This window comes from Anser anser (assembly GCF_964211835.1).
Source record: "Anser anser genome assembly, chromosome: 20".
Taxonomy (NCBI): Eukaryota; Metazoa; Chordata; class Aves; order Anseriformes; family Anatidae; genus Anser; species Anser anser.
The window spans coordinates 1,284,153-1,300,911 of record NC_139741.1 but is presented as its reverse complement, the minus strand read 5'-3'; the positions used below and the strand labels follow the sequence as shown (position 1 = coordinate 1,300,911).

Sequence of the window (16,759 nt, the reverse complement as noted above, 5' to 3'; positions counted from 1 at the left end):
TGGACAACCCACATAGAGGCATGCTGTGATACAGCCTCTCTCTTACCCACATTAACTAAGTCAGGTTAAAGTGTCAAATAAGCTAAAGAGGACAGGGAACAATGGCATTTTGGTCCTTGAGCTGCTTTATTTTATGCAGCAGGCAAAGGAAAAATGTGTAGACAGAATCTGGTACCTTTCCAGCTATCTAATTTTCTATCTTTTAAGATGAATTGAAACAGAACCTCACTGCAAAAGACAAGGAAAAGCCATTATGTAGCTGAGCCTGACAGTTGCCATAACAGAGTAGAAGACCCTGCATATCCTGAATTATAGGACAGAAGTGATGTTTTCAGGTCCTGCTGAAGCAACTAGAAAAGCAAAACTGTATAGCAGCACACATCAGCCACGCAAGCACCCTGTTAAACTGTTAAAGCACTACATTTGACCACACAGACAGTTTAAGTCAAACTTTGTCTCTAGAAATGCATTTCTAACTTCATTTTAAGACAGCCTGCTGACCTATGTATAATTTTTCCCAAATCCTTTATTGATACTTGTCCTGAAATTCAACAATTCCCATAAAGCTTATTAAATGCAAAGAGGTAACAAATTACTAGTAGAAGAAAAGGCAAAAGATACATTATACCAGATTATTTTTTTGTTGTTTTCGAAAGACATACAGTAACAGGTAAACTTTAGAAATATTAGAGATCTGCATGACATACCCTCGTTAGGATTGTTAAAACCAATCCAGTTGAATTAGTGGCTATTAAAAGATGTATTTTTAAAAAAATCAATAATTGTTATCTACAGGATGCAGAACCCTCTCTCAACTTGCCAAAGTAAAATGAATTTTTTCTATCCTCATGAAAAAATTTTCATAAATTGATTCATAAATAACATCATTTAAGAAAAAAATGAGTAGGCCAACTCACAGATAAACACAATCATAGTATCTTAGAAAACAAGGAAAGCTTCAAATGGCTTTCCAACATACACCACACTTGGCATCTGTTAAGTTACTGCCTCTATGCATTAACATGGCATAAATTATTAAGCATTCTACACAATGGTGCCTGAAGGCCACGAGTCACCTGGTCAACTTTGTCTGGAGTGATATCCGCAAGGTCTGTGACACCGGCTGGAGAGGGAAAACTCAAAGGCTTTCCCATGTCTAGTTACTCCTACCTATCTGGTTCTGGAGCGAAATGTTGCAGCCTTTTCAGACCTGTGAGATAACTTTGCCAATTAAAAACTGAAAAAAAAAAAAGAAAGTGGCTATTCCAGAAGAAAAAAAAGATTTAATATGCATGCTTAACAAGACCTTTATGGTCAGATTATAAAAACTCATTCTGAAACTCTGAAGTGCAGGATTGCAAAGCTGTTTAAAAAGTGGAAAGCACTGAGGTATCTGATGGTACACAATACTGTAGCACCTTTGGAAGCATCCTCCTTTAGAGGCTGATATGCTTGTATCCAAGAATGTTCAGTTAAGGAATCCCTTCATTGATCATAGATGTCAATTATTAAGAAAACTGGATCTGTTTTCCATATGCGTAGAAGAGATGCTAGCAGCTGTTTAGGTATCCTCTAACCTGATACAAAAGGTACAGTCTTTTGATGAAAGTACATGGATATTGATTTGAAATTGATAACACTAATAGCCTTGAATATATCTGTACCATATTCCACTCAGCTGAGAAAAGCTAACATTAAGCCATTTCCTTTATCACCTATAATTAATAAACACAAAGTTAAACCACCTTTATTTATCAAAAGACAGTCTTTAATGCCCTTATTTTCAGAAGTTACAGAACAAGCTTACGAGCTTTATCACGGGTTGAAAAGAGCTTTACCAGTGGTTGAAAATCACCACTTCAGCTTTCCTGTGCAAGACACAACTTCGCAGAACTTCAAGACCTCCGAATCGGGCCGATGAACGGTCTGCCACTGGCCCACGACGACAGCGACTGACTCGCCACCGGGATGACCCCAGCACAGGCAGCGGCCACCACTCAGCTGCAGGCAGGGCTGCTGCAATTCAGCTTTCGAGATTTGCCTTCCAAGCGGTGCCAAAGCCTGCAGAGCCCCTCGCTGCCCCCACCATGCCCACTGCCGGAAAAGCAGCAAGGTGTAAATCACCTTGGCGAGGGAAAGGTGGGAGACTGTTTCAGGCAATTCACCTCGGGGAAGGAAATTCCCAGCTTGTCTGGAAGGGGCTCGTCATCTTCAGCAACTAGCTGGAGATGTCTGAACACACTGAGGCTTGTTCCTTTGATTCAGGTTCAAAAGTAAGTAACAAACATAACATCTAGAAAAAAAAAAATCTCCAGTGCTATCCTTACAGCACAAAAACATACCTGGCTTTTTCCTCTCATATAATTTATTGGAACTTCTCCAGTAGGCTGTAATGCACAGACGTACGGGAGAGACAGAAAATACGCACAGCACCATTATTTCCTCAGCATTACCTGTTACAGGTCTTTTTAGGAATCAACGTGCACCTCCTCCCGCAACTAAAAACATGCACTGCATCACCTTCTAAAAAGCATTCATTTGGTAAAAGAGCCTCATAACTAAGTCTTCTGAAGAACAGGAACACTGAAAATACCTTACAGATGTTGCCCTAAAAAAATAACATTTTCAAAAGGTTAGCTAAAAGTTGTTACTGGGGAAAAAATAAAAAGTATATTTACCTACACCATAAACACAAAATGCTGTGTTAAATAGGGAAGAATCATCAAAACACCCTGGCGCTGTTCAGCAGCTCACTAAGAGACTGGGGTAACATCTGCTGCACGTGGACCACTCCTGTATCTGTTCTTCAGGGCACCATCTGTACGCAGCCTAGCAGTTCTTCTGCAATATGTTACGTACATTGGTTTAGAAAAGTAAGGTCAAGGCTGCTTCAGGTTTACGCTAGAGAAGGAAGAAGTAGTGCCCTTTGTGCTTAAGGGCAGGGTCACAGTCTGACTGGGCTCCCCCCAGGTCCTGCAGAAATCTTTCAGCCAGAGCAGTTGCAGAAAAAAAGCTCCATCTTCTGCACAGACCAGCCCTACCTTACAGCAAAGATACCATTTTGCTTGAGAAGCGCAGCCATTCAGAACTCACGTGAAATACTTTGAAATGTGTACTTATTACTGCTAGTGGTTTCTTAACTAGCCAAGATGAAAAACAGCAATGAAAGACACAAAGCCAGTACTTGCAGCCACTGCTTTTCCAGGTTTCTGACTCCGTATAGATTTCAAATGCCACAGAGAGAAGCAACAGGAGGAGGGAATATTTGCCTTACCTTAATGCCTTTTAACGAAAGGAAGAATGGAACACTCCTAGTGGCGCTCAGTTTTTACAAAAGCTTTCGTAACTGAAAGCAATCATATTTCTCAAACTACAAATGGGGAGCCTAAACCATAATCCACATAATAAAGGGCTTCTTTCATTTAAGTATATTAAAATCGCTTCAGTCACCACAAGTTTATACAGGATTAATACCTTTTATTCTATCTGATAGTCTTTAAAACAGCCTAGATTTAAACGGTTTAGGCAGTAAGGCTTCTCTAAGTTTAGAAGAACTGTTTCACTACCGCATCAGCCTTCCCATGACTTCAGCTGTAACACATCAAAAAATACTATAAAAATACAGTACATAAAACTGTAAGTGAACATTTCCATGGGAAAAGAGAGACCATTTTATTTTACAAAGACCTGATTATGTCTGAAATCACAGAGAATTTTACTAAAACATAGCCTAGCCTCTTCGTGCTACTGAAGCCTAATTCCATCCAGATCACTGAAAGTTTTGAAACATACAGTAATAACCAGTACTACAAATGAAATCACTCGACAGATTTTGAACGTGCTACATAAGAAACGTGATCTAGTCTCCCATGAACCGTCAATAGCTTCTTTCTGCACCAGCTGAAACCTTCAAGCAGTCTTCAAGGATAGCTCAAAGAAGAGTGCACTACAGCAGTCAACGCCTGAGACGTGAGCGCAGCTGGGCAAAACTGGCACTATATTTGAAAAATGTATTCAGTAAGCCACTCACTGGTTAATTCATAAAACTATGCTCGCCATTCATTTTAGGCCCACAGAATCATACACACAAAAGCAGATTTTGGTTAAAGCAGCATTTATAACAATAAACAAGAGTAGACAAGAACAGACTGGTTTGCACTGATTTTTGTTGTTTTCAGTACAGATTAGCATTCTCTCAGTTTGTTGTTCATCTGTCTTAAAATGAATTCAGGCACTTAGCAAATGAATGAGAAGCCTGTCTACATCAATAAATTTTGGTGAAAAATGGTTGCATTTTCTTCCTTTTAGAATGAATAAACCTTGAAAAGCTGTATGTTCTCTCCCCCGCAGAAAACAAACCAAAACAACTGCCAGCCCAAAGCAAACACGAGTTCCCCTGCCTTACTCAGACACACCGATGATATAACACATAGTGGCAGTCCGGCTCCCTCAGTGCTGAACCAAAAGGTCCTGCGTTCAGAAGGGCAGACACAGCATGCAAACGCTCAAAACTGCATCACCACTAAAATGGCACGCACTACACTGAGTATATTTTTATGAAATACAAACTTGATTTTCAGATGAGCAATCTAAAATACAGCAAAAGTCGGTAACTTCATAGCCACGGGACTACCCAAAGAGGACGCCCAAGTGAAGAGTTACAAGAAACACAGAAGCATCACCACTGATTCAGAACACATTTAGTAGTGGTAAGGGTGTCACAGTAACCTGGCAACTGAGTATTCCCTTAAGAACAGAGTCACTTTTCCACCATGAAGATCACTGTCAGACTAGGCCAGGCAGAGGAAACAATGTATTAAAAGAAAACAAACAAAATTGAGAACCCTGAGCTGAAATTAATCAACGAGAGGGAAGACTTCTCACAAAGAAGTAGGCACTAGTATCTCATCTTCGCCTCACTGTTTCACTCACTAGTTGATACAATGCAAAAAAAAACTTGCACTGGTTAAAGAGAACCATTCACTGCACCCATCAAAATGTTGTAAATAACGCCTACCTTGCGAGCACGCTGCGACTACAGCAGCCAATACTGCATGTTGTGTGCGCTTTCCCTGCAACTCCAGCGTCCTAGCATCTCGAAAATGAGGACAGCCTCTTTCTGCCAGAAGAGGATTCCTCCCGTGTACCTGTCTGTGCTTACTCCACGAAACGCAGAGAGAAATACTTCTGTTTAAAAAGCTCAAGTTCTTAACTCCTAACAGATGTTGGCAAGCCCAGTTCCACAATATACATAACAGAGCAAACGACAAAGCCTAGGGCCTTTTAACACCAGTACACAAAGAAACATTTTCTTGCATTACTGGGAGCATAATCAGTACCATGCCTTTTATGCTTACGGAAAAAATGATCTATGACTCAAGATAAGGTGGTGGGGGGGCTAAGTTAGCTATGCAAATATCGCGCCTAAAATGTATTGGAAAAATCTGCATCGCTTTAATGTCAAAAGACAAAGTTTTATGTTTTCCTTTTTTAAATAAGCTTCATTCAGAGCAGTTTTCAAATAAACATAAAAAGAAGCAGCTTATTTTTATTCCACTAGGCTGCAATCTTGCTGCAGGTTGTCAAAAGCCAAGCATCACTACCAGGGACACGTGAATAAGGCAGGTGAACAAAATCCAATCTACAGGGCCAGCTTCGTGCCTTCGACAGGAGTTAGGCTGGGCTGGGTCTTTGGTGGCACAAAGGAGGTACTCACGGAACAGCAAGGTGAGGCATGACAGAAACTGATTGTTCAGCCTAAACCGAGATCCCGCTTATGTGCCAGGAAAGCATCTTGGGGGAAAAAATGCGGGGTGTAAGCACTGAGCTGAGCCTCGCTGAGCGAGTCGTGCCACCTAACCCCAGTGAGCAGTTTCTTCACGTGGGTCAGCGAAGCACCAAGTCCAAGGCCAGCGCACCGCTCTTCCTTCTATCTAGAAAACCCTTCTCCCAGCTACCGGCACTGATTTTTACAAAGAGCAGTAAATACGTGTCACTGCCACAGCACGCCCTGGGACACCTTCTCCATCCCAGACGGCCGCGCTGCCGGCGCTGCGGGTGAGATCCGCACGACACCCACCGCCGGCTACGGGCTAGGAGGCAGAGCTGCCTGCGCAGCGGCACGTAGTCCCCGCGCTCATCTCTGAGGCTTTAATTCCCTTCTGGTGAACGAGAAGAAGTTAAACCCAAGCAGCAACACCCGCGAGGCCCTCCACAAACGCCAAGCGCGTTCCCGGGGGAGCTGGAGGGGGGGCGCAGCCGGTTCGGCCCCAGCCCCTGGGCCCTGCGCCCCCCGCAGCGAGGCGGCCGCGACCCCCGGGCGGTGCCGGCAGCCGGGCGGCCCCGCGGGCCCCACCCAGCGCCGCACAAAGGGCGCCCCGAGCCCCGAGCCCCGAGCCCGCCCCGCTCCGGCCGGGCCCCGCGGCGCAGCCGGGCGCTGAGGAGCGGGGGGCGCGGAGGAGCCCCCGGCAGGGCCCGGCCGCGGGGGGCGGTCGGGAGGCGGCTGCCCCCGGCCCAGCGCCCGCCGCCCCCGCTACCTGCTCGTCGAAGCGGTTCACCACGGCCTGCACCCACTCCACCGGCTTGTGGGCCGCCATGGCCCCCCGCCCGGCCGGCCAGGCAGGGGGCGGATCCCCGGGGGGGGGCGGCGGCGCGGGGCGAGGGCGGCGGCTGCGGATCCCTGGCGCGCTCCGGGGCCCTCGGCTGCCCGCGGCCCTCAGCGCCCGGGGCCCGCCATGACACCACGCCGGAAGCGGGAGCCCGGCCGCCCCCGCCCGCCCGCCGAGCAGCAGCGCCGCGGCCGCCGCGCCAGGGGGAGCGCCGAGACGCGGGCGGCGGCGGGCGGCGCCTGCGCGGCCCCGGGCGAGCACCGCGCCTGCGCCCGGCCGCGGCTCCGCGCCTGCGCCGCGGGGAGGCCCCGCCGGTGGCTGGGGGGCGGCCGGGGGCGGCTGCGGCCGCCTCGGGACCCCGCCGCGGCGCCCCCCGGCTGTTGGCCGCCGGTCGCCCTGCGGAGCCGGGGGGAGAGCGGCAGAAAGCCCCGCGAGTGAAAAAAGCACCGAAAGGCGCCGGGTTCTCCTCAGAGCAGCCCGCTGTTTCGGGGGTTTCCCTTGCAATCGGTGAATGAGCCCGCGGCGGGGAGGGGCCCTGCCCGCGTCCCCCTCGGGCACAAAGGGCGAGGCCGGCAGCACGCCTCCGGCACCGGCACTGCCTGCGGGCCGGGGGCACGGCGGCTGCTCCTAAAGAATAAAAAAGGTCGTTTAATGAACGGCTTATTTCGTGCTTTTGTTACATCTCCAGAGCTCACCGCAGAGCTGCGTAACGTCGCACGCAGAAATGCCTTTTAAAGCTCGTTACGGTCCCGAGCCAACCGTCTGCTCTTCGTGACTCAGGAGAGGAGGATATGCGGAGCGCAGGACAAACAAACAGCCGCTTCCAGTTTCCTTCTTGGGAATGTTAATTTGTTTTCCTTCTGGGCAGGCGGGAGCACAAAATAATGCCCTTCCGTGCTAGAGTCGTGTTACATTTCTGGTGATATAAATAAATGGGCAAATCGAGGTAGGACTTCCTGAACGTAGGATTTAAACTTGACAAATGCATAGCAAAGAACTGGAGAATGAATGGACTTTCTTTTTTTATCCTTACTTCCAGGTCCAGATTTGCTCAGTCTGTACCCAGACGATTAATTTTCCTTGTCTGAAGCATCATGAAGGCAGTGTTTACATTGACTGTCACAAAGCACTTTTAAGATATTTCAGACACAAAAAGAGCCTTTCCAACTTGCCCTGCTGTAATCTGCAAATCCGTAACTCTCACAGGAGGGACAGAAAGGGGCAGGGAGTGCAGGCCCCTTCTCTTCCAAGACAGAACCATTCTGACGAAGTACACATTATTTATTTTTACTTCCAAAGTTTATACGTGGGGTTTGATATTGCCAAATCCTTTCTGCGGGATGTAATCAGGCCATTGCGCTACAGTGTGTTTAATATGTTCTGACATAACATAAAAGTACAGCTATGTATGTCATGTATGTTGAAAGAGCGTACTATATGATAAACTCATCTCAGTTTTTGTTTAATCCCATTTCTTCAGTCAAATTTGAAACATTTGCTAAACAGATTTTTGAATCATCAACTTGAATTAGTAAATTAAAAAGTTATCAATCATCTTACTATAGAGTAAAATAAAAACTGAAAATAAATCCAGCTGCTGAAACAAGGACGTCTCATTTTCCATTTGCCCAAATGTGGAAGAAAATCTCAAAACACTATTTCAAAAACAATAATGCAAGCAGCATAAAATTAGGTGTTTGATTTGTACAGAGACTTCTTAGACATTCCTGAGTCAGTATCTGTGATGTAAATAACCTACAGCAGCAGCACCAGGAAAAACATTTTAGCGTGTAATCAAGACAGAACTGAGCCTAAAATACAGCACTGTGGAAAAACATGGAATTAGAGGAATCATCCAATACTACCTTTTTCCAACCTTGTCTAGCTACTGTTTAAACCAGGAGGGATACTGCTTTTACTCCGCTCAGTAGGGCCCTTGCTTTGGCTTGGATACTGTTGCTGTTATCGTAACACATATATTCTGAGGTAACTTTCCCTGTAAATAATGAACAGTGGAATTCCCCTAATTCAGAATTACAATGTGAACAATTCCGTTGCATTCTAGCAACAACTTCATAGCAAGAATTTGAAGAAGCAAATGTTTTATACAAAGATTAAAAAACTATCACAAATATTTTACTTAAGAAAAAAAAACCACAATTAATGGCTTGAAGAATAAATAGTAGTTTTCTGTCTGTAGACCTTGTGGTACTACCTTTCAGGAAATGCAAAAAGCATTCTGATTTATACAAATTGTGAAGTCTAATATCGGGCTGTTAAGTGCACTGAATTTTGCATTATTCATTTGCCATCTACAATAAACTAGTTGTGGTGTAAAGGCTATTGATTCCTTTGCATTAGAGTGCATTACAATGGTCAGCATCAATATATTTCAAAAATCTTTTTAAAACTAAATGTTGAATTATGTTCTAGAAGAGACTGCTAATGTATTGGTTATATATAGCTTTACATCCCAAGCAAACCTACGTGATATGGATATATATTTGCTTAATTTTCAAAATCTTAGCTGAGTTGGACAGAGAATGAAGCTGGTCACTGGAACCTTTTCTAATCATGCTTTCAGAAAGCCCACAAGGCATTTTTCTAACTGTGTCCCAAGTAACAGCTATTATTATTCAGGAATTTTGAAAATTTTCACAAACTTAAAATGTGAGCTCTTTTTGTATGACTCCCCAGGTAAGCAGATAAAGCAGCTAATCGAACAGGCCAAGTATCAGTGTTTCCCAACAATGAAGCGCACTGCTCTATGCACACAGCTGTGCATGCAGCCAGCGTGCACACAGAAGCACAAGCAGAGCACTCCCTCCGCTGCCAAACCTTTCACATTCCCAGCAGACAGCACTTCTGGGATTGCTGAAGGCACCACTCCTGCTGGGCCACTCCTCCCTGAATCTGTCACATCTTCATTTTCAGCTGTTTATATATTTGACCTCTAAGTATCGCATAGCAATTGGGCAGCAATAATATCTACTTAAGGCAATACAGCCACAATCTTCATCGGGATCTCTACCTTCTGCCAAAATCTAAACAATAATAATTCACTGGGGGGTGGGTAGGGGGGCAGGAAAGGGCTTCAGCTGACTGATATGTGTATGAAAAACATGTCTCAAAAAGCCAGAAAGAAACCAGAGGTGATGAGGTTAGCTGAGAGAGAGGCATCTTGGGAACTCTTGACTTTAGTATAAAAAGATTTCTTCCCCTCAGAATTTCCTAAACAAAACAAACAGTGCTTCTTCCTGTTTCTCATAGTGCAAATCTGTTTTCCCAAAGCAAATCTGTTCCCTAAAAGCAAACACGACTTGCTGCAGTCTTCCCACATTTTGGGGGGGGGGGGGGGGGGGGGGCAGAGGAGGAGCTTCAGAGGTTCAATGGTGACGTTGGAGATTCTCAGAGAGTTTCCCCCAAACTCTTTGGAAAATTCCAGCCACGATTTGGTCAAGATCATTCTTTCCCAATGTTCTCTGCTTCCTTTTATTTTTTTCCTCTTCTTCCTAGGTTCAGTACAAAGTGCCCTGAATCCCATGATCCTAGAAATTACCTCCTACACTATCCTAGAAAAAAAACACAATGGCCCTACTGGTGCTAGGCCTTGTCTGCTGGACAGATGGAAACCTGCAGGATTTTGCCCTCTGACAGGCAGACTCATGGCAGTTTATAACTGCAAGTTAGGTTTTATCTGAAGAGAAATCATTCCAAGTTCCCTGGCTCCAGATAAATTCTGAGCTGCGGTACCATTTCTTTAGCAGCTCTGGACAATCTGGTGCTTCTTGGTTATTTTGGTGGGTTTTTTTAAGACACTTTAGCAAGAATTTCTTAATGCACTTCCTTAAGCTTAAATGTAAACTCAAATAAGAAATTACAGCCCAAGGCATCCACAAAACTACCCCACTGTTTCATCAGGCTTTAGATTGAATGTTGCTGGTTTTTCCTCACTAAAAATTTCCCTTTGTGGCTGTCAAAAGTGACAATAGTGGTAGGAGTCACACGTAAGAGAAAAGCCCCTGCTACGTCCTCTGCTGCCTCTCAGTATAGGCTTAGACCTCCTGAAACCTCAAGAGCCAAGCCACTAGAGTGAGAGTTGGGAATTTATCTGTGCGGGAACAGTCCCTCTCATGACGTTTCCAGACACTCATGATTCTAGTAGAGCCAAAAAAATGCCACTTGAATCACTTCGTTGGAGGTATTTTGGCACTTCTGCTTTTTGCCTGAGTAGGAGGATGGGGAACCAGATGAGAAAATCGAGGCACACAGAGATTTGCCTTCCTCTGTAAGGCACACGTTTGATCTCAGTTCCTGATGGATGGGGTAGTGTTCTGGAGGAAATGTGCCGAACCTGGGACCAATGGCAAAAATATTTCCCTGCTCTTTGTAAGTGAAGCTAAACAAACAAACTTCAGCTAAATGAGGAAGGAAGGAAGGGAGGGAGGAAGAAAAGGATCTGCCAAGTTTTTAGTAAAAGGTGACTTAATATCTCTAAGCTACAAACTCCTTAAACACGGATTTTAATCTAAGAGCTGGCAGGCTCCCAACGAAAGCTGTTCAGCCCATCCGGCAATGCTGCAGCTCCTTCTCCACTGAAATAGTTGGTTCTTTCACCCACTTTTTGCACGTCTCTGAGAGGACACTGCTCCAACAGGTTTGTCCATTAGAGGGCATTAGAGGCCACTAAAATCCCTGAAGTTCGAACTAAGTAGAGAACAGACCATATTTATTTTTGTTTGATAAAGGAATGGGGGTTTTTCTTTTTTCCTTTTTTTTTTTTCCCGTTACATTTACCTTATTATCTCGCCTGAAATGCGCGGGATAGATTTCCAATGTGAAGAAGCTTTTCCTGCAAGATTAAAGCCAAGGATTTTCTTTTGTATTCTCTGCTTTCCAATTTCTCCCTGACTTGCACTAGGATCTGTTCAAAATGAGCAGAGCAAGTGAATGAACTAACTAGATTAATGGTAATCACCAAATGATGGATTATGCTTCAGAGACATTGGAGAATCTACACAAAATACTCATATTGGAATTTCAATGCGAGATAGCCTAGTCAGCACAGGATAATTAAAATTGTAGCGTGTTATTTCACACAGTCAATTTCTAAAAGCTGAAATTTAAAGGCAAATATTTTCTGTTCCAGTAGAAAACTCATTTGGATGCAAAACACCAGTTTATTCCCTGGCACTTGTGCTGATATGAAGAAATAGTACATTATCAAGACATCATAATTAGAGCTCATATATTCTCAAGGAAATTAACGGATCAGAGTATTTTCTGAAACTGAGGCTCATGCCATATATTGGAAATGGATAAAGATATATCAAGTTAGTGTCTGCCATTTTGCCTTAGAGGTATAAAATGAGCTCTTTGTCAAATCTGAGGTGAAGTTTGATCACAATGACTCCCAACGACTCACTCTTACAGAAGGGCAGGACTTCATGCACAGAAAGCTGGAGGTCTGGAATATCACTGGGATGAGACCAGGAGAGACAAAAAGTCTGTAGGAGCTGCCAGCCAGGCATTAACATCTGTGCTCCCTCCCTGTAAGGTGTTCTCGTTAGGTTTGGTCTTTCAGGCAGAGCAATTATGCCTGACCTCCTAATTACACTGAAACATTTCAGCATTGTTTTTCTCCATAGCAAATCAAGAATATTGCAGATATAGCACCTCTACTGCCAGGAAGGTGCAGGCTGACTCCCCATCATCTCCCCATAGATGATGTAACTATAAATAACACAAGCTTTTACCTCCTTCTCTTGGTTGTGCTGTGATGAATCATTTTCATGCTCTCACTCTTTACCTGTACCTTATATTGCTGCATCCCGCTGCAAGAAACTGCAGTGACAGTAGTTGTGCTACGAGCTCTTGGATGATGTAGTTCCCATAATTAGGGGCTACAGTCTGTTCCAGTCTCTGCCCACAACCAGCTGCTTACCTCCTCTTGCTGATTGTTCTTACCCTGCTTACGTTTACACTGCTCAGTGTGGGGTCTCACTTGGATATTCCTTCATGTTTACTCAATACACCCACTGATTCACCCAAGACATGTTCCTGTTCTCAAGCACCATGTGTGTATCCATCCACAAGCATCGTTCTTGAATCCGTCAGCATTGCTGTCTGATGCCTTTTAAGCAAAACCTGCTACATTTGCACAGCTTCTGTCTCTCTTGGTGGCAAAGCCAGTTACCTGCTGGGGGTACACCCTCCTGCAGCACAGCCCACCTGGCAGTGTGTAAACTCTTCCTGCCTGGTGTTTTGCCGGCTCGTCATCCCTTCTCCCTTCACCTTGCTTACAGGCTCCATCTGCTCCGCGTTCTGCAGTGCGTGCCCTGCACGCTCTTTCTTCTGTAAGCAATGGTCATTCTGGGTAGTGCCTTGTCCTTACTTCACAATGCAGGATTCCTCATAAAACTGTATTATATTTGCTCGAGTGCTCTTCATAAAGCTTTCCGGTGCCTTGTGATCAGACTGTACATGCATACCTTTGGCACAAAGGTGAACTAGATGAAGTAAAGCTGCGCCAAAGGCTACTCACACCCAACAAAACCTACCCAACAGGTCACAGATGAATGCCCATCACTCATATAAACTGTGAAATTAAAACAAGTTCTTAAATAAAACGACTTGCCTAGGGACACAATAAAAGACTGGGCCTGATACTTCTTCTTCCCCTGGCACTCTGTAAAACCCAGTGCAGTTTCCATTAACTTCAGTGGAATTGTTTCTCAGTTAGATCAGCTGATTTTAGATCATAATCACACAGTCTCAGAGCCAGGATTTGGGTTCAGCTACATCTGCACATTAATAAATCAGATCTTTTGCTGCAGTCTGAAGTCTAAGCTCTGCTGAATACTAGCATTCATACCATGTTTGGTTCAGTAATGACAAAATGGCTGGTATCAGAAGCATATTATTTAATTCCACAGGTATAGGCCAATGGTTTAATGAAGATCTGCATAAATTAACAGTTGGTCCAGCTGCACTGTCATTTTAACCTAACCACAGACACTTGTGCCGCGTGCAGAAATGCCACTGGGCCACCTCCCTCACCAAAGACTGCCTTCTTCTTCTCCCCCTCCCTCTTCTTAAATAATCCGGTGTACAAGAGGGGCTGAAGAGGGAAAGGAGAGTGTCTGGTGGAAAGATAAGTCTTTAAGAACTGAGAGAATCTCAAGACTGGAATTTTGTGTTCTGCTTCTTAGACAATTTTTGTAAGCCTGATGTTAGCTTGTATCAATTTATGAACATAATGACTCTCTGTTACCCAACAGTTTTTACCAGCTGCTCTATTTCCTTCCCATGAGTCATGCTATTAGCTTATGCTGTCCAATTTAATTTCAACTGCTGCTTAAGCCCACATGAATTCCTCTGAAATAAAATTTTTAAAGCTAATTTAAAACACACACCAAGTGGCTCGAAGGTAGGGAGTATGGCACTGCCCTGTGGATACAACCCATGGCAGTTCGCTGGGCTTCCAAATATGCTGAACGGCAGAGTCCTCAGCTGCGGTGTCTTAGGGGTACTGTTAAATGGAGCTGAAAGCTGAGAGCGAAGCCTACAGTGCATCACCTCTAGGACAGGGAAGTAACAGTACTACTACTTGAAAATCCATAAGGAGAAACATGGGAAGGTGAATTTTAACTCCACTGCAAGTAATTAGACTTGAGGGTGATCCTTTCCCTGAGTGATAGATAGATAGATAGATAGATAGATAGATAGATAGATAGATAGATAGATAGAAGGGCTTTTGCTACATTTACAGGTATTTGCAAAACAACCGGGTTCTATTTTTGCTACTGTCTTGGAAGGCGTTGCTACGTTTGGCACTGTGCAATGCTGTTATCAGTGGCAAATCGTGACCTGACTGTGACTAATGTCAAGACCTCAGTCTAAAGTAATAATTAACTGACTGTCTGCTGCCTCACAGCAAAGCCTTCCTTTTGTGGACTCTGGGGAGCAAAGCACAGGCTTAATGTGACACTTTCCATCAGTTCTTCTTTTGGATAGATAAACCCACAAAGAAAAGAACACAGTAGGAATGATCTGGTGGTCACGTCGAGGGGTGCTTCCTGTTGCTGAGAACACTGGGCATCTAACTATTTTTAATCCTGAAAGCAACAGCATACTTGGCACTGTGAAAGACCCCCAAGCCATTGCCCCGTTGGGAACACTATGTTTACATTTGCACTTTCCTGCTAACCTCTTGGCTGGTGCCCAACCATGGATCCAGTCTTTCTTCTTTATTATTGTTAGAGTTAACTGGCCACATGGACAATGAAACTATTGCAGAATCAAACTGCTGGCCACCAGTAGTTATTGTTGCCCTCAATTTGGTCCTGAGCCTTTAAGGAGCTGGGCACTCATTAACCCATTGCGCAGATGTACTCCTTTTTTCATTATGAGGGTAGTCTGGCAGTACTGCAGGTCCATGGATTTCCTAAATATCATCATACGACTTAAAAGCAACAGTGAAACAAAGACATCACCTCCGCCTTACTTTCTATCCTAACAGGGATTGAGAAACAAGAAGAAAACATTCCAAAGCTGCAAAGGGCAGGGAAAAATGCCAAGCTCTTTCTAGAGTATGTAGTATGACAGGAAAAGCCAGCTCAAAAAAAAAAAAAAAAAAAGAGAGAGAGTAGGCAAGAGGAAAAAATACTTCCTAGCTCAGCAAGAAGGGAAAAGAAAGGACCAAGTCTCAAATGTTTTCTTCTGTTACACCTGTCAAGCATGTGAGCTTCCCCCAGCTTAGCTCTCTAGTGGAATTACGCTTCAGATATTTTGCTCTATTAGACTGGAAGAACAGAAGTGGTCAATGTATCTTGTCCTCCCATATGCAGAAATAGTTACATTGGTATAAAAGTTTATTTCCATTCTGGAAAGCAAAAATATTGCACAGTCCTGTGCATTTTTACAGCAGTGTAGCTGTTATCTTTACCAGAGCTTTCAATGGCACATTGATTTAAGTTAAAAAAACAAACAAACAAACAAACAAAAACACCTTTCTCGACACAGCCATGCTAGCACAACCGCCAGACACAGACGGAAGGGGCACTGCCAGGGCTGTCCTGCTGAGCAGAGAGCTCACCAGCCTAGCACTGAGGAGAGTCCTGTGGCAGTTTATAGACTGGAAGCTGCACAGACGTAAACTGGGCACGAGTGTCTGTCCGCCCAGCCTCCACGCGGCAGCTTTATCCCATTCACAGCCAAGTTGTTTGACACAGCTCTTCACTACCCAGTGTGCTCTTTGCACCGCAGCATCTGGTAAGGGCTCCCCCGAAACCTTGATCCCTTTACATAAGGTGCTGTACAATACAGACTGAAGAGAAATCCCTCTCTTGAAACCTCAACAGACAACACAGGCAAAAGTTGAAAGGGCGAGCAGAAGCCCAGAAAGCTGGTATAACTAACTGCGCGGTCATGCAGCAAGGCAGGAGCACTGCCAAGAGCACAGCGTCAGCCTCCTGGCTCCTCCTTCAATGCCTGTCCTGTTAGATCCTGTTAGAAGGCTCCATCTCCTCACCAGATCCTCAGAGAATAGCTTGATTGTCTCTAGAAGGATACCAGTTTGGAGCTCAGCAGTAGCAGTAAGAATTAACCCTAATTTGTAGCTTCTAATTTGCTCAAAATAGCATCAAAAGCGAGTTTTCCCATTTTTATTTACTACTGCACCAGAAGGTACTGTACCACGAAGATCTACCCTCACGTTACCGCAGTGCTTGACACCACCAGCAAACTTTTCCAGAGTCAGCGTCCTACAAACCAATGCAAGCTGTTGTGTTGCAGAACGGTGACGTGAGAGCACACAACGGCCACAGACCCATTGCTATGAACTCAGGTGAGAGCTCCAACTTTTGTAACTCTACTTGGGGTTCTGTGAGGTGGTTACGGGGCTCGCCTGCTTTATACACCTTCATTGCAACCGAGGGTGTAATTGTAGGGAAGTTGTAGCACGTATTGCAACCGTACTGATAAAGCACGAGATACCCTCAGCACTACCAGGCCGGGCGAGCGGCACTGAGCACACGAGGCGTGCTGGCGCTTGCTGCCAAGGCTCTGGCGCGCCCCAGCCGCCCGAGCAGCGCGCTGCCATCCCACAAGTGCATTCCACCAGCGCTGACTGCTGCACTGCCGCTGGCGTC

General features: G+C 44.9%; 1 protein-coding gene across 3 annotated transcripts in view; it reads right to left on the bottom strand.

Moving 5' to 3' along the window:
* NF1 (neurofibromin 1) overlaps nucleotides 1-6,792 on the bottom strand; it is a 98,380-nt gene extending 91,588 nt beyond the window's left edge. For 2 of the 3 annotated variants that reach the window (XM_083806095.1, XM_083806096.1), the window contains exon 1: nucleotides 6,537-6,791. In XM_083806095.1, coding sequence (XP_083662221.1) covers nucleotides 6,537-6,596 — 60 coding nt within the window. In that variant the 5' untranslated portion in view covers nucleotides 6,597-6,791. Of the gene's footprint in view, nucleotides 1-6,536 lie in introns of all 3 variants that reach the window. The other variant, XM_083806097.1, reaches the window with a different exon arrangement.
* Nucleotides 6,793-16,759: the final 9,967 nt, after the last annotated feature.